The sequence below is a fragment of the Grampus griseus genome (genome assembly GCF_964374135.1).
Source record: "Grampus griseus genome assembly, chromosome: 1".
NCBI lineage: Eukaryota > Metazoa > Chordata > Mammalia > Artiodactyla > Delphinidae > Grampus > Grampus griseus.
In genome coordinates this window covers 95206747-95229604 of record NC_139017.1, presented here as the reverse complement: position 1 = coordinate 95229604, position 22858 = coordinate 95206747, and the positions used below count along the sequence as shown (strand labels likewise).

The window sequence follows — 22858 nt, the reverse complement described above, 5'->3', positions numbered from 1 at the left end:
CTGACGTAGAAAACGGACTTGAGGACACAGGGGGAGAAGGGGAAGCTGGGACGAAGTGAGAGAGTGGCATGGACATATATACACTACCAAATGTAAAATGGATGGCTAGTGGGAAGCTGCTGCATAGCACAGGGAGATCAAGTTGATGCTTTGTGACGACCTAGAGGGATGGGATAGGGAGGGTGGGAGGGAAGGCTTAAGAGGGAGGGGATATGGGGATGTATGTATACATATAGCCGATTCACTTTGTTGTACAGCAGAGACTAACACAACATTGTAAAGCAATTATACTCCAATGAAGGTGGGGAGAAAAAAAATACCGAAATGCATATGTACATGTGTCTAGAAAAATGTCTGGAATGACATACATTGTGTTAAGGGTGGTGATTAATGAGTTGTAGGAATGTGTTTTCATTTTCTTATTTTTGTGTTTCTGCATTTTGTAACTTTCTACAATGCACGCATCCTGTTTTTATAATAATAGAAATTAAATAAATAACAGGAAGGCTTTAATAAGTTACCTTCCAGCTTTTGGAGGCAACATGTTATAGCTGAAAATATTCTCGACAAAGACTCCAGACATCCGAGTTCTAAATTTGGCTTTGTCACAGCATTGGGCAAATTACCCAGTGATTCTTCATTCATTAAACTGGAATACCTCACAAATGAGAATAAATAAAATACTAAGTGTGAAACATTTTATAAACTATAAAGTGTGACTATGATATTAGTTATTATATTATTGTACAGACTGCAGGACTAAGAGTCAGCCAGCCACTCTAATTCAGACTCCTTCTAGACTTCCAAATTACACTACTGAAATGTCTTTATCTCAGCACTTCTAGATAGATCGTGGGCTTAGGGTTGCATCACAGACTCTGCTCCCCCTGCCCCCACATCAAAGCTTCCTAGATGACATAACCTTGGTGTATCACAACAATGCCAAAGGGAACTTCTGATGTAGAGAGCCAGCTATTTGCTACCATAGGGACAGCACACTGTTTTAATTTTCCAGTAAACTTCTCATAACGAATTCCCTTTTGTCAGGACATCTACTGCTTATAAGTTCTATGGTTGCTGCTGTTTCTGAATGCTAGTTTCTTTGCTTCTCATTCTGATTTTCCTCCTTTTGTCTTCTACTTCTCTTTAAGAAATCTGGCTTTCATAACCATCACCAATGAGTGTGTTTCGGTTTTCGTATCAGCGGCAAACAAAGCAATCCCATTATGTGAGATTTAATCTTTGCATATTCCAAGTTTTATTAGTGACCAGTGTTTAAAGCTTGAATCTTTAATTCCCAAGAGAGCTTGTTGCTTCTTTGAACACCAAGGTTTCCAGAAGGCAGGCCTCCAGATAAATGAAGTATTACTGTACATGTTTTTAACATGGTAACATGGTCAAAAGGTAATCATGCATCACAGAGTACCTTTCCTATTTTCCTGATTTCAGCTTCTAAACCCCCAAATCAAATCCTGTAAGTTGTTAAAAGTAAACTCCAGTTTCAATTGGTACCCAACGACAAAAGGACAGCAGTAATCAATTTGGCAAAATAGATGAACATATATATACAGTACCTTTTAAAGCTTCCGTTTCTATGTCTACTAATGGCTTTCCCACGTAGGCAATATCGTCTAGATTATAATATAGTTTTTTAATGACTCCATCGTAACGACTAGTGATAGTAACAGAAGCTTTATCACTTTGAACTTCACAGATGCTATCAAACTGAGACACTGTATCTCCTTCTTTTACATACCTAAAAGAAAAAGATGCAAGACACATTTACATGAGCAATGATAATTACAGATCATCTTAACAATATAAATGCTACACTGAATTAGATCAGTATCCATCGAGCCCAGCATTTGGTCCCAGATAGTATACCAAAGAATGTTTTAGAAGAGACTACAGTGGCTTCCTGAGGCTCTTTGATGCCCCTTCAAGAAATATAAAAAATTTCAAAATAATTAAAAATTCATAGATCTATAATCAAAAATTTTAATTAATTTGTCAGGTTTTCTGCCTCAAATATGAAAAATGTATTTTAAAAGTGTTATTTCCTTTTATTGTCTTAGGCTTTATCAAATTTTAATAATGCCTATTATTTCTAGAATTAATTTTTTTTTTTTTTTTTTTTTGCGGTACGCGGGCCTCTCACTGTTGCGGCCTCTCCCGTTGCGGAGTGCAAGCTCCGGACGCGCAGGCTCAGCGGCCATGGCACACGGGCCCAGCCGCTCCGCGGCATGTGGGATCCTCCCGGACTGGGGCACGAATCCGTGTCCCCTGCATCGGCAGGCAGACTCTCAACCACTGCGCCACCAGGGAAGCCCTAGAATTAAATTTTAAAGATTGATATCCTCAATATAATTCCTTTTTAATTTCATGAATTTTAGTTTGAGTTCTTAGTCTTTGTTTCTAAGATGGCTAATAAGTTTCAGATTCAGGTTCTTCTGACCTGAGGTCATTGCTCTTTCCTTGATCCCACAATGCAATAGATACAAAATCATAAAGTACATTTATGTTATTATAGTCCTCTTCTAACCTACAAAGCAATTATAATGAGAACTGCAGGGAAAGAATGTTCAGGTGGCTGAATCAGATTTTTGAAAGGATCTTTAACAGTATACAATTGTGGGAGAGAATCTACTGACTCACCTTAACTGTTACTTCTAGAAATCTTTGAAAATTATTTCAGTACCCAGAGGTGTTTCCTTTTTTTCCAGAAAGGGAAAGAAAGAAAAGGGATAGAAGGATGACTAAGTAAAGAGCTTTTTAATTTTTGTTTCAAGCCTTATTTTTTAACCTTTCAAAAATTATTTTTTGATTCATGTCTTTTGGTTTAATATTGTAACCTTTTCTAAAAATATAGGCAAACTCTCAGGTAATGGTGAGTCAAATGTACTTGCATTCTTACTGAAGTCATTTTCGGTAAAGAGACCTTAGACTACATGATTATTTTAAAATAGTTTGGAAAAAAGCTCTAAGTTCATACATTAAATGCTTTTCAAAACACATGGTCATATCAACTTAATATCTTTTAGAGGCAAATTTCTCTTTTTTAGCTGAAGTGAGGGGTGGGTAGTGAAAAAATTTTTTAAATGAGGAAAAAATAATCCTTAATAAATTACATTGAATAAAATGCCATACTGTAGGATGAATTGTGCCACCAGCATATTGGCAACACAAACTAGATTACCTTATTGCTTTAAAAAAATCATATATGTTACAGAAAGAGATGTCTCAATTTAAATAGATTTCTACTTATTTTTATACTTACTTAAAAAAATTTTCAGAATAACTTACCATTCTTTAACAGTTACTTCTCTAATTCCTTCACCAATGTCTGAGAGTTTGAACTGAACAATCTGTCCCTGTAGAGCTTCGAAGACAAATGAGAAATGATCTCATTAAATATGTAATGTATTGCTAATAGACAGATGCTTTGACATCTAAAATTAGAAAATATTCTCAAGCAGAGGCAGAAATTATTTCATTTTTATAGATTTTAAAAAGCATTTTATAATGTTTATAATCTCTTCATTATTCATAACTACCCAAGATTTATATAAATTATTCAGTGGCACAGACCTATTGATATTGCCACTGAACTGACATTTTCCTATTTCCAAAATAATGTTCTTTTACAAGGGTATAGGAGGCCCTTCCAACAAATGAGATTTTGCAATAATAGCAATGAACAGAAAATAGAACAAGATATTAGACAAAGGGAGGTTCAGCTGGATCTCCTTGTTGCATGTTATGAAACTATAATAAACATCAGTGGCCTGCTCTTAAATCTCTTTTGACTTCATACCACTCTTCTCATTCCCGGTGTCTAAAAATCAGGCAGATCCATACCTAGAAGGCTTGGAAAATTCTTATTCGCTCAAATGATGTTCTACCAACTTCGTAAATTTTAGTCTTCTATTTTCTCTTAGCACTTTGTTTTACTCCTTTTCAAATTTCTACACCCTCTTTATAACACTTAGATGCCAATGATAATTTATGGTAATTATTCCCAAGACAGAAAGTATGTATGGATCCTCTCACTTTTCCAAATTAACAAATGGCTCCGAAGTGACTGAAGAGCGCTCCTCTATCTTTAAACTACTATTAATCAAAATTGCTTATAAAATATACAACAAGCTGATTAAGGTAGGAAATTTTTCTTTAATAAATATGAGGAGATTAGTAGTTAAGAAATACGAAATACACTTTTGATATGGAGGTCTTAAGCACCTCTTGTTTCCTCTCTAGTAAGTGGGGCCTCTCACAGCCTGCTGCTCAGAGTATAAACTGGAACCTTTCTGAAAAATAGTTTGGCATTAAGAATCAAAAACCTTAAAAAAAAAAAAGTCTGTTTCTTTGACTCCGTAGGTAATTTTACTTTTAAGATTTTTTTTTCCTTGAAGAAATACAGAGGTACACGAAGATTTCTGCTCAGGAAGAGTTATCATAGAGTTATAATAAAGAATTGGAAACCAACTGAAGTAATCAAAAATGGCAAGTAAGTACACCATGTCACCTCTATACAAAGCAATATTATGCAAGGACCAGCATGTGAAAGGGCATGGGAATATGATACTATGCAGCCTGGTTAGGGAATGACAAACACTTCCGTACAGCTGAGGATAGGCTACGTGGCAAGAAATAAGCCCAGATTTAAGGCTTTGTGCCATGATGAGGTGAGGTGTTTGGAACATATCCTAGAGGTAATTAGGAACCAGTGGTAAATAATTATGGTCATTAATTCTTTGCAGCTGTTCCCATTAGAGGTACAGTTTATCTTACCACTAGTTAAATCTACACTGGCCTATGACTTGTTTTGACCAATAGAGTACAGCAGAAGTAAAGTTGTAGGTTCTGGAGCGCAAGCCTCACAGGACCTCACAGCCTCCACTTTCTCCCTCTTGGAATGTGCCTTGAGATCCCCATATAAGGAAGCTGTTCTAGTCTACTGGAGGATGAGAGACACCACATGGAAGAGAAATGAGATGCTGCAGCTAAAAACCAGCACCAACTGTGAGACACATGTGTAAGACCATCTTGGACCTTCTGACTCAGATGACCTTGTAGCTGAATCCAGTCACATTAGTGAGCCCAGGTGAAACCAGCAGATGACCTTGTAGCTGAATCCAGTCACATTAGTGAGCCCAGGTGAAACCAGCAGATGACCTTGTAGCTGAATCCAGTCACATTAGTGAGCCCAGGTGAAACCAGCAGAGGAGCCACCCGACCAACCCACCCCCAGAATCCTGAGGAACAATAAATCATTGTTCCTTTAAGGCACTAAGTTGTGGGGAAGGTTATTATTCCGCAATAATTGGCTGATAGGAGTCCCATCTACAATTTCAGACCTATAACTTTATATCTATAATTTTAGAGAAAAATATCTCTGGCAGGAATGTGATGGAAAGGACTGGGGGAGGGGTGGCAGAGAAAGCAGTTAGGAGGCTATTGTAGGTAAGAAACTGAAGTATAGAACTTAATATATTTAAATATTTTCAAAGCTGTCTGAAAAGGCGAAGACAGATTTAAAAACATTTAAGATGTAATATTACCATATCTTGGTAATCAACGTGATGTGAGACAAGTATCGAGATGGCTTCAGGTTTCTAGCCTAACTGTTTACTGAGTTAGGGAAGAATTGGAAGAGGATGTATCCCAAGTATGTAGAACAGTGCCTTGGGATTTGCTCTCACAAGAATACAAAGTTGGATACTATGTTACTCCCATTTTCCAAATGATGAAACAGAGAGAAATTAAGTAACTTGGGTCAGGTTACACAGCTAGTAACCCAAAGCTCCTTAAGTGTTTAGACACTAGGGTAGGAAGTTGGAGTTTCTGCTTGAATGGCCTCTATTTTCTCTGAGAAGTAAAGAGAAAAGATCAACTTTTGAAAATAGAAATCTTTTTTTTTTTTTAATGGTGAAGATAAGGTTTACATATCTTAGGGTGATGCGGAAGAAGACATATACAAGGCATGGAAGGACTAATTGATCTCAGGGGTTGGATCCGCCTGGAATTCCGTTATTCTTCATCACTAGCACAGACTAAGGCACTATGTATCTGTCAAAAGCTTAACGTTGTAACGGAAGTCTAGGGTTCTTTACCAGGGTTCTAAATAGAACATCAGGAAAAAAAAAAGTTTTAGTGCCTTTGCCAAATCTAATACTTAAGTCTCAAGTTCTTTGCAAGGTAGAAAAAGTTGGGGGAAATGTAATTAAGTGGTAAAAGCCAGAGAACTTTGTATTTACACAAGCACCTCATCACACTATCTTAACATGACAGATTAAGTGCCTCATCCAAAAAACAGTAATACAGTGAGTACAAGGATACAATCTACTAAGTCAACAATTTAATCTAAGTCATATCAATGCTGACTGTTGCACTTAGGTAAGTCATATGATAAAGAACAGAGGGCCCAAGAGAACCCAGTCCCAGCATTATGAAGACACAAGTATTAAGGGAAAGTATGTGAAAGGGGAGTGGGTGCAAAAAAAAGAAAAGAAAATGAGAATTGGATAGATGTGGGGAGAGCAAGGAGGGCCAGGCTAGAAGCAAAAGGTCAACTTTTTTACTTTGATAAGTCTTCAGTTACTGAATAAATATAAAACACTATGCTGTACAGGCTATTCTGAGATTATACTTACCAGCAGTTGTTTTCAGCAGCTGATGTGGATGATTATACTTGAATGAAGGATAACCAAAGAAAGACACATAGTTTGGTTTCAAAACATGAGTATTACCACATGTTTGAAAGTAGCGGACACAACTCTAGAGATGGGAAAACAAAACAGTAAAAGGTTTTATAAATGATCTTAATGGCGTATCTCTAAGTATATACTGAATTTCAAGTCTATTCTAAAAGTAGAACAATCATTATCACGATATAAACAATATGAAATTAGGCTGAAATCAGAACACTTGGCATCAGTGACAAGTTTCTGGTTAAGGAAACAAAGGAATTCAAACCCTAGCACACAGAATATTTTCTTGTTCTTTTGTTTATTTATTTATTTTGGCCATGCCGAGAGGCATGAGGTATCTTAGTTCCCCAACCAGGGATTGAACCTGTGCCCCCTGCAGTGGAAGCAGGGAGTCCTAACCACTGGATCGCCAGGGAATTCCCTTGTTTAGTAAAATTATATCCTGATTTGTCCACATGCTTATGATCCTTGCCTAAAATTCCCTACGGAAGTAAAAAAGTTTTAACAATGTTTTCTATATAAACACAACAGCCTGTAGGTGTATTTGAGTCATTAAAGGCTTCCTGAAATAAAACAACTAAAGAATTCAAAAGTGACTGCTAGCAGGCTTCCCTGGTGGCGCAGTGGTTAAGAATCCACCCGCCAATGCAGGGGACACGGGTCTGGGAAGATCCCACATGCGGTGGAGCAACTAAGCGTGTGTGCCACACTACTGAAGCCCATGCTCTAGAGCCCGCAAGCCACAACTACTGAAGCCCGCGTGCCTACAGCCTGTGCTCCGCAACAAGAGAAGCCACCGCAATGAGAAGCCCACGCACCACAATGAAGAGTAGACCCGGCTCGCCGTGAAAGCCTGAGTGCAGCAACGAAGACCCAACGCAGCCAAAAATAAATAAATAAATAATCACTTCTTTATTCTTAAAAAAAAGTGACTCCTTTAGCATCTAAAGACACTGAAAAACACACATAGTATTGTCCTCAAAGGTTTTCTTATCACAATTTATAGCTGACTCTTTAGATTTAACTATTGATATTTTATATAAAATCCTAATATAATAAAATACAATGTTACAGAAATAAGTAAGACTGAATGTATTTCATTTGGTATATCAAAACCTAAGTGTGTGAAAGGTACAATATTTTATTTTGAAAGTTAACATTTCAATGTTATTAATACCTGATAAACTACATCACACTTTTTTTTAAAAAAATTATACAATTTTTAAAGGTTACAGTCCATTTACAGTTCTTACAAAATTTTGGCTATATTCCCCATGCTGTACAATACAACCTTGAGCCTATCTTACACCCATAAGTTTGTATCTCCCACACCGTCACCCCTATATTGCCCTCCCTCCTCCTGGAAACCACTAGCTTGTTCTCTATCTGTGAGTCTGCTGCTTTTTTGTTCTATTCACTAGTTTGTTGTATTTTTTAGATTTCACACATAAGTGATTACATACAGTACTTTTCTTTCTCTGACTTACTTCACTTAGCATAATGCTTTTCAAGTCCATTCATGTTGCTGCAAATGGCAAAATTTCATTCTTTTTTATGACTGAATAGTATTCCATTACATACATATAGATAGATACATAAATATATGTATGTATATCACATCTTCTTGATCCATTCATCTGTTGATGGGCACTTAGGTTGCTTCCATATCTTGGTAATTGTAAATAATGCTGCTATGAACATTACGGTGCATATATCTTTTCAAATTAGTGTTTTGTTTTTTTTGGATATGTACCCAGGAGCGGCATTGCTGGGTCATATGGTAGTTCTATTTTTAGTTTTTTGGAGAAACCTCCATACTGTTTTCCACAGTGGCTGCACCAATTTACATTTCCACCAACAGTATACAAGGGTTCCCTTTTCTCCACAACCTTGCCAACGTTTGTTATTGGTGTTCTTTTTGATGATAGCCATTTTGACAGGTGTGAGGTGATATCTCATTGTGGTTTTAGTTTGCATTTGCCTGATGATAAGTGGTGTTGAGCATCTTTCATGTGCCTGTTGGCCATCTGCATTTCTTCTTTGAAAAAATGTCCATACAATTCTGCCCATTTTTTAATGTTGAGTTGTATGATTTGCCTTGATCAAATTTATCAAAGGGAGCAGTGGAAGGAGCTCAAGGACCAAACTGTTGATGACTGTAAATGTCAAATTAAGGAGTCTGAACTCATACATTATGGGTTATTGAAGAAAAAGGATTAATCGTCCAACAAACGAAAGTCCAGGACCAGATGGCTTCACAGGTGAATTCTATCAAACATTTAAAGAAGAGCTAACACTGATCCTTCTCAAACTCTTCCAAAAAATTGCAGAGGAAGGAACACTCCCAAACTCATTCTATGAGATCACTATTACCCTGATACCAAAACCAGACAAAGATACTACAAAAAAACAAAATTACAGACCAATATCACTGATGAATATATAGGCAAAAATCCTCAACAAAATACTGGCAAACAGAATCCAACGACACATTAAAAGGATCATACACCATGATCAAGTGGGATTTATCCCAGGGATGCAAGGATTCTTCAATATACTCAAATCAATCAATGTGATACACCATATTAACAAATTGAAGATTAAAACCATATGATCATCTCAATAGATGCAGAAAAGCTTTTGACAAAATTCAACACCAATTTATGATAAAAACTCTCCAGAAAGTGGGTATACAGGGAACCTACCTCAACATAATAAAGGCCATATATGACAAACCCATAGCAAACATCATTCTCAATGGTGAAAAACTGAAAGTATTTCCTCTAAGAAAAGGAACAAGACAAGGATGTCCACTCTCACCACTATTATTCAACATAGTTTTGGAAGTCCTAGCCACGGCAATCAGAGAAGAAAAAGAAATAAAAGGAATATTGGAAAAGAAATTGGAAAAGAAGAAGTAAGACTGTCACTGTTTGCAGGTGACATGATACTATACATAGAGAATCCTAAAGATGCCACCAGAAAACTACTAGAGCTAATCAATGAATTTGGTAAAGTAGCAGGATACAAAATTAATGCAAAGAAATCTCTTGCATTCCTATACACTAATGATGAAAAATCTGAAAGAGAAATTAAGGAAACACTCCCACTTACCACTGCAACAAAAAGAATAAAATACCTAGGAATAAACCTGCCTAGGGAGACAAAAGACCTGTATGCAGAAAATTATAAGACACTGATGAAAGAAATTAAAGATGATACCAACAGACAGAGAGATATACCATGTTCTTGGATTGCAAGAATCAATATTGTGAAAATGACTATACTACCCAAAGCAATCTACAGATTCAGTGCAATCCCTATCAAATTACCAATGGCATTTTTTACAGAACTAGAACAAAAAAATCTTAAAATTTGTATGGAGACACAAAAGACCCCGAATAGCCAAAGCAGTCTTGAGGGATAAAAATGGAGCTGGAGGAATCAGACTCCCTGAGTTCAGACTATACTACAAAGCTACAGTCATCAAGACAATATGCTACTGGCACAAAAACAGAAACATAGATCAATGGAACAAGATAGAAAGCCCAGAGATAAACCCACACACATACGGTCATCTTATCTTTGATAAAGGTAGCAAGAATATACAGTGGAGAAAAGACAGCATCTTCAATAAGTGGTGCTGGGAAAACTGGACAGCTACATGTAAAAGAATGAAATTAGAACACTCCCTAACACCATACACAAAAATAAACTCAAAATGGATTTGAGACCTTAATGTAAGACCGGACACTATAAAACTCTTAGAGGAAAACATAGGAAGAGCACTCTTTGACATAAATCACAGCAAGATCTTTTTGGATCCACCTCCTAGAGTAATGGAAATAAAAACAAAAATAAACAAATGGGACCTAATGAAACTTAAAAGCTTTTGCACAGCAAAGGAAACCGTAAACAAGACAAAAAGACAACCTTCAGAATGGGAGAAAATATTTGCCAATGAACCAACAAACAAAGGATTAATCTCCAAAATATATAAACAGCTCATACAGCTCAATATTAAAAAAATAAACAACCCAATCCAAAAATGGGCAGAAGACCTAAATAGACATTTCTCCAAAGAAGACATACAGATGGCCAAGAAGCACATGAAAAGCTGTTCAACATCACTAATTATTAGAGAAATGCAAATCAAAACTACAATGAGGTATCACCTCACACCAGTTAGAATGGGCATCATCAGAAAATCTACAAATAACAAATGCTGGAGAGGGTGTGGAGAAAACGGAACCCTATTGCACTGTTGGTGGGAATGTAAATTGATACAGCCACTATGGAGAACAGTATAGAGGTTCCTTAAAAAAGTAAAAATAGAATTACCATATGATCCAGCAATCCCACTACTGGGTATATACCCAGAGAAAACCATAATTCAACAAGACACATGCACCTCAATGTTCATTGCAGCACTATTTACAATAGCCAGGTCATGGAAGCAAACTAAATGCCCAAAGATAAAGAAGTGTGGTACATGTATACAATGGAATATTACTCAGCCATAAAAAGGAACGAAATTGGGTCATTTGTTGAGATGTGGCTGGATCTAGAGACTGTCATGCAGAGTGAAGTAAGTCAGAAAGAGAAAAACAAATATCGTATATTAACGCGTATATGTGGAACGTAGAAAAATGGTACAGGTGAACCGGTTTGCAGGGCAGAAATTGAGACACAGATGTAGAGAACAACCATATGGACACCAAGGGGGGAAAGCGGCGGGGCGGTGGGGATGGTGGTGTGATGAATTGGAAGATTGGGATTGACATGTACACACTGATGTGTATAAAATGGATGACTAATAAGAACCTGCTGTATAAAAAAATAAATAAAATGAAAGCATAAAAAAGGAAATTAATCTAGGGGTGTGTGTGCGTTAGATTATAACAGGTAAAGCTTGGAGAGAAAGGACAAAGTTAAGGAACAATTATTGTATTTGAGGCATGAAATGACAGGCTCCTGTCTGAGAAGATTTAAAGTAGAAAAAGAAAGCAAGCAACATAAGTGCAATAGGCATTATGTGATAAATAGCGATTGAGTGGCTATTAAGAGAAAGCTAAAACACATTAGTGAAGGTGCCGACTAAAGGTATAAAAAGGAAAACAGAAGGATAAAAATGGAAGGGAGGGGCTTTGCTGGTGGCACAGTGGTTAAGAATCTACACAGGTTCGAGCCCTGGTGCGGGAAGATCCCACATGCTGCAGAGCAACTAAGCCCGTGCGCCACAACTACTGAGCCTGTGCTCTAGAGCCTGTGAGCCACAACTACGAAGCCCACGTGCCTAGAGCCTGTGCTCCGCAACAAGAGAAGCCACCGCAATGAGAAGCCTGCGCACTGCAACTAAAGAGTAGCCCCCGCTCGTCACAACTAGAGAAAGCCCACGCACAGCAATGAAGACCCCACGCAGCCAAAAATAAATAGATAAATAAATTTATTTTAAAAAAATGGAAGGGAGAAGGAGAAAAAGATAATTTTTCAAGTATGAAAGACATTGTCTTCTACAAACAATACACAAAAAAATACAAAGTAATGAAAAGGCGGTTTAGCAGATTCACATAATAAGGAAATAAATTAGTAATAATTCAGCAGGCAGTTGTTGAGCATACCTAAAGACAGGATTGTTCTGTGCTCGAGAATTCAAAGCTAAATAAGATGTAGAATACAGTCTCTGAATTCAAATTGCTTACACTTTACTGCAGGAAGACAGACAAAATAGAAAAATTCAAGATAATACGGTAAGTTAATCAAGAGTCAAATGCATGATGCCGTAGGGGAGTATAAACACAACATAATAAGGCTTTCTTAATAATTTACTATAGGTGATAAGACCTCTTGTTGCTTATGATTTTTTATAACATATGGAAAAAATAGACTTTTTTTTACTGAGTCGTTCAACAAATGTTTATTGAGTACCTACTATGTGCCAGGCATTTAGGATTAGAGAACAAAATTGATGTGATTCCTTCCCTTATGGAAGGTATAGTCCATACTGTGAAAGATAAAAGCAAGTAAACAGATGATTACAACAGTGTTATAATGGGGGAGATAGTGTTAAGAAAACACAAAGGAGGGAACCTATCTGGAGAAAGTGAAGTAAGACCTAAGGATGAGTAGGAGTCACCCAGGGGGTGAGATGTGTTGCAGAGAAGTCTATAGGGGAGTAAGGCAAGAGTCTTTAAAGCAGAGGAAATAGACGTGCAAAGGTCTGGAGTCAAGAGAGAGAAAACAGCCTGTGTTCAATTAACTGAAATTGTTCAATATACTTCTAGCGTAGTTTAGTGTGAGCTAAGGTTGAAGTGTCAGAGTGGGGACTGGGTAGTTAGGTTTTAGCAAGGAATGAAGCTGGAGAGTTTGGAAGGATCCAGATCATATATTGCTTCATAGTCATTTGAATTCTGAACATTTTGCTGAGAGCAGTTTTAAGCAAGGAAATGACATTCTCAAATTTGTGTCCTACTTTATAAGATCACTCTGGCTACACTATGGAGAACGGGTTAGAGAGGCACAAGATTAGAGGCAGAAAGTCCAACTTAGAAGGTCCAGGATATCTGCAGCTGGAGACAGCTTGGAGAAAAATGACTAGATTTTTGAGATTTACAGGCTAGAATCAAGAGAAACAGGTTTGAGGGTTTAGTTCCAGAGCCTAGAGTCTGATGTTCCTCAGAGACATTATAACAGTCACTGTGAGGTGACTAAAGGCTAGTCCTTCCAAGCTCCCTTGTGCTAGCAGTGGCCATGTAACACAGTTCTAGCCAGTGTGTCTGGATGGTACCACCACTTCCTCCTTACTGCCCTGAATACAAAGTTGTGGCAGCCCTCTTGTGACCCTGAGGGAAAGGCCAAAGGAATTGCTAAAATGACAACCCTGATAATGATAAGCTACTTAATCAATCCCAGCTGCCATCTAACTTTCAGATGCTTTGTATACACGGATACTTGATTTCCTACTTATCGGTTGGGTTTACTACTTACAGCTGAAAAACACCTAAACTACATGCAATTTGAAGATTTCCAGGACAGTGAGATACATGGGTCTGCAGTAAAGCTGGCTGGAAGACTGGGGAACTTCAGGAATCATCAGCATATAAATGGCAACTAAATTTGAAGAAGTGGATGAGGTAACCCTGGAAGCGCAAGAAGCACAGAGAGGGGCAAAGTCAGAACCCTTAAAAACACCAATATTTAAAAGTTAGGCAAGGAAAGAGGAGGAGGTTGGGATAAAGTGTTCAAAGATGTAGGAAAAAGAATACCAGGAAGCTGGTGTCACAGAAGCCAAGCATGGAGAGCTTTCCAAAGAAGGGAGGCCAATACCCACTAAGGTGCTGCTGAGAAGAGCTTTCTTCTCTTGGTTACCTCCTACTTAGCTTTCACAAATCTCAAATTATACAGTATCCTCTGGGAACTCTCTGACCCCCCAAGATCCCTCCTATGTGTCTCTGTAGCTCTAGGCACTTGTTCCATCTTCTCATGCTGTGCTGTAATTGCTTGTCTTGTCTATCTCTGCCTTTCTTCCCCGTGCCACACCACAAGGCTGTAATTAAACCCTGAGGGGGCAGAAATCAGTGTCTGTCTTATTCATATTTGCACCCCCAATTCCTAGCACAGTACCTGGTACATAGCAGGCTCTTGGAAGGTTTTGTAAGATCAGGGGCCCAACACTGTAGGAAAATTCTGAAGAGGGGACCCAGGAAGAAAAAAGCTATGCAAATAGGATGAAACACTATGATTATTGGGATGTTAATCGTTTGGTGCTAGAAGACTGTATGAAAGGGGAGAAATGAAGGAAAAATGGTGGTGGGTCTTAGCTCTGGTGATTTAAAAGGTTGGAAAGATACTGGTGCAAATGTAGGAGATAGGTTTAAACCCAAAGAACAAAGTTCGAGCCTCTCAGCTGCTTGGAGGCAAGGACCTATGGTGTTACGCTTTCCTTGCCCAGTCTCTTTCTCTAGACTGTAAATTCCTTGAGGGCAGGGGTCGTATTATCAGTGTCTGAAACTAAGGGGTGCTCAATAAATGTTTACTGAATATAGTATATCTCTGTTTCCCCAGTGCCTACCACAATGCCCGGTACCCGGATGGTGCTCAATGAAAGGCTATTGAACGAAAGGATAGCTGGGCTTCGGGTGCAGATGAAGCGGGAGGGCGACCGAGTCACGACGTAAGTGCGCCCAGGTAAGGAGAGAGAGTGGGTTTCCAGACAGGTTGAGCGCCACCTTCGCTGCCCTTCGTTTTGCATACATCCCTCCACCTCTCCATCACGCGAGCCCTGTACGCGAAGCACTAGGAGGACAAAGTAACACACCTCTCCCGGGTGACTCCGAACAAATCACTCCTTCCCGACCTCAGATCTGCCCAACCTGCTTACCAGACGCCCGGCAGTCCGGCTCCAGGTCCTCAGCACACACGCTGCAGCCATCTTACTCCGGAAATGACAACTGCTCTGAGGTTGGAGGAGTTGCCTGCGGGGGACCTATTGGGAGCCGGGAAACGAGCCTTCCCCTGAGGCCTGAGCGGCCAATGGAGAGCGAAGGAACGAGCCTCCCACCCAACAGCCAGTCAGGGAGCGGGGCGGGGCTGAGATAACCTTTGGCGGGGGGGGAAGCCCTGCGGAGTGGGAGAAGAGACAAGTGGGGAGGAGGGCTGCCCAAAATTAGTTTCAGGGACAAAGTTGGGTAAGGCACAGCTGTGTAAGTACATGTGCGCCAACGATCATATTTTCAGTGCAAGTAATGGGGGAGATGGAGTATGTTAAGGAAACAAAGGAAGGGCACTCACCTGGAGAAATTTACGTTGAAGTAAGATTTGAGGGGTAAGTAGGAGAAAGCAAAAACAAAAACAAAAACCTTCCTTCAGCTTGTATTGTAACTGCTTGATTACAGAAAATGGGACATTTCTATACTTTGTAGCAAGGATCTGTACCGCTAGTTGAGTCAAGTCTATACTGGAATACTTCCCAATGACGGGCATTTCTTACTCGCATTGTGTTCTTGGTTACCGAAACTGGCTTTTCAATTTTTTATTTTTTTCATGGAAGATAAACAAGGTTACCATAATGTCTAAGACAAATGTCATCGCCATTATCTTTCCTTTTTAGGGAATCTGTCAGAGGTAGCTGCCCAGCATATGCAAGAATGTCAGACATACTACCTGTATTTATTTGCCTCTTGGAGAAATGTCAAATTGAGGTCAGTGGAACTGGTAAAGAAAAGATCAGAGCTCTAATGGTCAATCCTCCTCACAGCAACTAAGAAACCAATTTCTAGAAATGTCCACGATGATATTTGTCTGTTCTTCCTCTTATAAGGGAATGAAAATCTGTACAGATGTCTAAAGAATTACAGAGAACAAAACTGGAACAAAGACAAATTCATAAATTCTCAACACTGAAGATTAGTGGCCGTGAAACAAAATCTCAGGTACTTCACAAATTCACTGTCGGATATTACTCAAACTCACACTTTTTATTTTGCTTTATTTGCCTTTCAGTGTATTTCACACACACACAAACACACAAACTGTAAGCAATAGATTTAAATCATAACCTTTATAAGAAAACCTGGGATAGTCAAAGAACTTTGATTTTTTTTAACTTTCCCACTAACAAAACATTTTATAGGCACAAATAATAGATTTCATAATACTACATGCATGTGTTTTTATAAAAAAATTAAGTAGCTGTGCCTTTGAATTGAATTATTTTTCTTCCCAGAGCCCCTATACTACCTTCTTCCTCTTAACTTTCCCTTTGACTCTACCTTCTCTTAAGGAAATGTCTAGTTTACTTCTTTTCTTTTATACTCTTTACCTCAACATGATTACTGCTTCCAAATTCAGTATGGTATGTTTCCTTATCCTTCCTTCCGACATCAAGAGATATGCCACATATTCACTAGTTAATCCTTTCACTTGAGCTCGAAAGAACCAAATAACCCATTTCTTCTCTTTTTAAAAATTTAATTGAGAGAATTTCCTGGTGGTCTAGTGGTTAGGATTCTGAGCTTCCACTGCAGGGGGCCTGGGTTTGATCTCTGGTGGGGGAACTAAGATCCCACAAGCTGCGCCGGTGTGGCCAAAAAAATAATAATAATAATAATTGAATGATTGATTGTTACCTGGAAATTCTACTCTTAGGTATCTACCCAAGAGAAATAAAAACATATGTCCATATAAAGACTAGTACAAGAATGTTCTTAACAGCCTTATTTATATTAGCCAAAACCTAGAAACAGCCCAAATGTCCTCCATACGTAAATGAATAAACAAACTGTGGTGTATTCATATAATGGAATATTATTCATCACTAACAATGACTGAAGTAATGATACATGCTTTAACATGAATGAACCTCAAAAATATTATGCTAAGTAAAAGGAGCCAGATCCAGAAGGTCACATATTGCCTGATTCCATTTGTATGGAATGTCCAGAGAAGGCAAATCTATAGAGACAGAAGGCAGATTAGTGGTTGCCTGGCACTGGGGGTGAGAATGGGGAATGACTGCAAAGGGGCAAGAGAAAGATTTTTGTGAACAATACGGAGATTTTTAATATATTTACAAAGTTGTAAAACCATTACCACCATCTAATTCCAGAACATTTTCACCACCTCCCGAAAGAAACCCCATGGCCATTAGCAATCAATTCCCATTCTGGAACTCCCTCCCACCCCTGAGTCCCTGATACTACTCGTCTACTTTCTGACTCTATAAATTTACCTGTTCTGGACATTTCATATAAAAGGAATCATACAATATGTGGCTTTTATGACTAGCTAATGTTCTCAGGGCTCATCTATTTTACACATGTATTGGTGCTTTACTCCTTTTTATGGCCGAATAATATTTCATTTTGCAGATATAAATATTTTTGTTTATCCACTCATCAGTCAATAGATATTTGGGTTGTTTCCACTTTTGGGCTATTGTGAATGCTGCTATGAACATTAATGTGCAAGTTTTTGTGTAGATATGTGTTTTATTTTCCTTGGGTGTATACCTAAGAGTTGAATTGCTGGGTTGCACAATAACCCTATGTTTAATTCTTTGAGGAACTGCCAGACTGTTTTCAAAGGTGGCTGCACCATTTCACATTCTCACTAGCAGTGTATGAAGGTCCTGGTTCCTTCACATCCTCATCAACTCTTGTTATTGTCTGTCTTTTTCATTATAACCATGCGAGTGGATATAAAGTGATATTGAAACGGAGCAGGACCCTACAGTCCTTGCCCCCCGCCCCCCATATCCTCAGCCTGCCTTTTGTCTGTGGAAACACTTTAGCCAAAGAATAAGTTTAATCAGAGAAGTGAGAAAATGCAGAAACAAAGGAAAACAGTCAAAGGAGACCAAATAATAATAGTTTAATCATTAAGCATAGTCAAGGACCTTTATTTCCTCCTTAAGGGCTATAGATAATATTCTGGGCCATATCCTGTGAGCTGTTTTGCAGCTACTGAAGCCCCCACCAGGTGAAGGAGGATGACTACATGATGACCAAACTGAAGCCATGACATAAGCTTCCACAGTTCTGAGAACTGGCCTCAAAGAAATGGGAACAAACCCTGGAACTAAAGATTAATCAGTAATCTTGAAACAACAAAGATGATGCTGATCAGACCACCACATTACTTATTTCAAGATGACTGTCAGAGCTGACTATGCTGTTCTGCTCCCTCCCTCTGCCTATACAGCCCTGAAACTCCCCTTTAAAAGCCCCTGTCCCCTGAGCAACAATCAGGAGCTGGTTCTCTTGCAGGAGTCCACCCCCCGGTTGCCGGCCTCCGAAATAAAGCAAACTTTCCTTTCCTACCAACACTTGCCTCTCAAGAATTGAGAGAATTGTCTTTGAATTATCTTTCAAGTAGTGTTCAGTAATATTTCATTGTGATTTTGATTTGCGTTTCCCTAATGACGAATGATGCTGAACATCTTTTCATGTGCTTATTGGCCATTTGTATATCTTCTTTGGAGAAATGTCTATTCAAATCCTTTGCCCATTTAAAAATTGGGTTGTCTTTTTATTTTGGCATTGTAATAGTTCTTTATATAGTCTAGATACTAGACTCATCAGATATATGACTTACAAATATTTTCTCCCATTCTTTTTTTTTTTTTTTTTTGCGGTACACGGGCCTCTCACTGTTCTGGCCTCTCCCGTTGCGGAGCACGGGCTCCGGACGCGCAGGCTCAGCGGCCATGGCTCACGGGCCTAGCAGCTCCGCGGCATGTGGGATCTTCCTGGACCGGGGCACGAACCCGTGTCCCCTGCATCGGCAGGTGGACTCTCAACCACTGTGCCACCAGGGAAGCCCTCTCCCATTCTTTAGTTTGTCTTTTCACTTTCCTGATAGTAACCTTTGAAGTACAAAAGTTTTTTTATTTTAATTAAATTGAAGTCCAATTTATTTTTAAAAAATTGTGCTTCGGGTGTCATAGCTCAGAAACCATCAACTAATCCAAGGTTATGAAGAGTTATATCTATGTCGTCTTCTAAAAGTTTTATAGTTTTAGTTCTTACATTTAGGGCTTTGACCCATTTTGAGTTAATTTTTAAAATATTATGGGAGATATTTAAGTCTTTAAATCATCTTGAAATGGTTTTTGTGTATGGTGTGAAATACAAATCCAATTTCATTTTTTCTTACAGTTAACCTGTTGTTTCCACACCATAAACTGAAGAGTTCTTCTTTTCCCACTGATCTGCCGTCTCATCTGTCAAAGAAATCAGTTTAAGGGCTCTAAGTAATCTATTTATCACTGTACCAATCTCACATTATCTTAATTACTTTAGTGTAGAGAAATCACTGAGGGGGCATGGAAAGGAGACTTGACCCATGAGCCCCCACCCCTCCCCCCACCCCCCGCCTCCCGGCAAACCGGGGGCGTGCGAATAAGCCAGAACTGCAAACAGTCCTGGATGCTTTGGGCACTGATCCATGAAATGTCCTCGGTATAATCAGAATAATGGGAACACAAGGAAATGTCCTTGTGCTGCTTTTGAGCTCAAGGACGAAGCACGGCAAGTCTTCAAGAAAGCCCACTGTTGCTTGTATAATCAGTGAAAGCATATGTAGCTGCTTTGGCATTTCTGGAATGTTAAGAAAACAAATCTTAAGGTGTAAACATAGATAATGCTTAGATAAAAGTCACCACAGCAGGATGGGACGGCGCTGTATTGCCTGAGCGAGCAGCAGCCCTCTACTGTTGTGTTTCTGCACAATTCATCTCGTGTGATGAGCTTACTTTCAGCCCTGTCATAAGAAACTACAACATTTGGCGCCCGAACAGGGACCTGAAGGTAAGTCTCGAGGTCACGCGGGACCGAAGGGGATTTTTGTACGCTAAAGGGTAAAGCGAAACCTTCGGGAAGAGTAGAGTCATGGGGAATTCTCCCTCAGTGGAACGTCACTACATTAGACTCCTGAAACAGTTATTCCGGAGTTCTGGAGTGAAAGTGAAACAAGAATCTTTTGATGAATTGTTTGCGGAGATTCGTAAACATTGTTACTGGTTTCAATCTACTGGTCATAACCAGTTGAATTTAAAAGTTTGGAAACAGGTTATGCGAGCATTAAGAAGAGCTCATCAGTATGGAGACCCTATATCTGTCCGTGTCTGGTCTCTCTGTAATCTAATTTCTCTTGCCCTAGAATCATTACAATCTGAGACTGAAAGAGAAAATGGGGCGCGCCCTCAGCGTCCGAATTCTGCTCCCGATCACTCTGCTACTTTTCGTACTCTGTCCCGTGAATCTCCTATAGAGGACCTTCCTCCGCCTCCTCCTCTTATGTCTGAGACAGGAGAGGATTTTTCGGGCTCCAGTGATGAAGGGGCTCTTTCTGATGATGATAAAGGTCGGGAGCAAGCTAGTAAACAAAATGAGATGCCACTTTCTCAACAGAATGAGATTTCTGATATACTTTCAAAGTTGAAAAATTTGATGGCTAAATTGGAAGAAAATAAAAACAATGCTACCACCTCTTCATATCAGGAGCCATGTCCTACTATTCCTTCGGCTCCTCCTTTAGAATTAGCTGCTTATCCTGTTGGAGCCTCTCGTCAGTTTCGATTTCCTCTAAAACCTGAATGTAATAAACTTTTATTGGAAGAAGAGATGAATAAGGAAGAAAAGCAATATTCTGAACCATTTTTTGCTTTCCCTATTGTTAGACAAGCTATGCCTGCTAATGATCAATTTCCGAATGGATATATGAGTGTTGAGTATAACCCTCATGATTTTAAAATTTTTAAAATGCTGAAAGAAGCCATTAAGGCATATGGGATGCATTCTAATTATGTTCAAGGACTTTTGTCTGGGTATGCTTCCAAAAACATATTAATTCCTCAGGATTGGGAGGCACTTGCCAGGACTGTTCTTGAACCTGGACAATATATGCAGTTTAAGACTTGGTGGAAAGAAGAAGCTGAAAACATGGCAAGGACTAATGTGGCCCGTAATCCTCCAGGACCACTTTTAGATGAATTAATAGGAGCAGGGGCATTTAGTAATGTACAAGCTCAAGCTCAATTTGACGATTTACGAATCATTCAAATACGTATGTGTTGTTTGCGAGCATGGCTACGAGTGGAACCCCCTGGAAAAACAGCACAATCTTTTACTAAGTTAATGCAAGGGCCTGGTGAGCCTTACACAGATTTCTTGTCTAGATTGCATGCAGCCATTCAAAGAGCTGTAGCACAAACAGACGTGCAAGATTTATTATTACAATCCTTGGCCTTTGAGAATGCAAATCCTGAATGCCAGAAGGCATTGCGGCCTTTACGAGCTGTAAACGCTCCACTTGAAGAGTATATAAAAGCTTGCCATGATATTGGATCTCCTACTTATGCCAATTTACTTGCAGCTGCCATAACTGGAGGGTTGAAAGATAATCGTACTAAATGTTACAATTGTGGAAAGTATGGACATATGAGGCGAGATTGTCGAAAAGGGCAAGGCCAAATATCAAAACAGGTTAAGAATGAACAGCCACCTGGTATGTCGTCGGTGTGGTAAAGGACAACACTGGACTAATAAATGCCGTTCCAAAAGGGATAAGTTAGGAAATCTTTTGCCTCCACGAGATAATGTCTCGGGAAACGGGAAGCTAGGCCCAAGCCGGGGCCGCAACAACAATACGGGAAAAGCGACGGTAAATTCTCAACGGTATCTTGTAAGCAATGGCAGCTTTCATCAGACACTACAGGACAATCTCAACATCGGCTCTTAGTTACTGATCTCATGCATGCTACCAGCGGCAGTGCTGCCGTTGACTTAATTGCTCCTCGAGATTGTATCCTTACGCCAGCAGGAGTTCACAAATTAGCTACAGGAGTTTATGGGCCTATACCTGCAGGAACCGTGGGACTATTATTAGGACGAAGTAGTTTGACTCTGCAGGGTGTAACAGTTCATACTGGAGTTACTGATGAGGATTATAACGGAGAAATTTCCATTATGATTTCTGTTACAAAACCTACAGAATTTAATAAAGGACAAAGAATTGCTCAACTGTTACTGTTACCATGTATAAAACAAGCAGCCGCCCCGGTAAAGCGTACTGGGGGGTTTGGCAGCACGGGAAAAAATGTTTTTTGACAATCCTTTATCGATGATCAACGTCCCCAATTAACGATTACCTTTAATAATAATGTGAAATTTACGGGCCTTGTTGATACGGGAGCCGATGTGTCTATAATAAAACAGTATGAATGGCCTTCACTTTAGCTTCATAGAAATTCTGGGTTTTGAGAGGACAAGTACCCTTCATTCTTTTAAAATTATTCTTGCACTTTTGTTCTTTCATATAAATTTTAGAATTGTCTTGTCAGGCTCCTTAAAAAAGTCCTGTGGGCATTTGATTGGAATTTTACTGAAACTATATTTTCAATAATATATCTAAAGATTCTTTGAGGTTTTCTTTTTTTAACTTTTTATTTTATATTGGAGTACAGTTGATTAACAATGTTCTGTTAGTTGCAGGTGTATAACAAAGTGATTCAATTATACATATACATGTATCTATTCTTTTTCAAATTCTTTTCCCAGTTAGGTTGTTACAGAATATTGAGCCGAGTTCTCTGTGCTATACAGTAGGTCCTTGTTGGTTATCTATTTTAAATATAGCTGTGTGTACAT

General features: G+C 38.9%; 1 protein-coding gene across 1 annotated transcript in view; it reads right to left on the bottom strand.

Moving 5' to 3' along the window:
* The window catches only part of DBT (dihydrolipoamide branched chain transacylase E2), a 43959-nt gene extending 28780 nt beyond the window's left edge, over positions 1 to 15179 (bottom strand). The window contains exons 1-4 of the mRNA XM_082678775.1: positions 15091 to 15179; positions 6654 to 6777; positions 3304 to 3379; positions 1575 to 1756 (exon numbers count right to left, since the gene is read on the bottom strand). Coding sequence (XP_082534901.1) covers positions 1575 to 1756; positions 3304 to 3379; positions 6654 to 6777; positions 15091 to 15141 — 433 coding nt within the window. The 5' untranslated portion in view covers positions 15142 to 15179. The remainder of the gene's footprint in view (positions 1 to 1574; positions 1757 to 3303; positions 3380 to 6653; positions 6778 to 15090) is intronic.
* Between the last annotated feature and the right edge of the window lie 7679 nt (positions 15180 to 22858).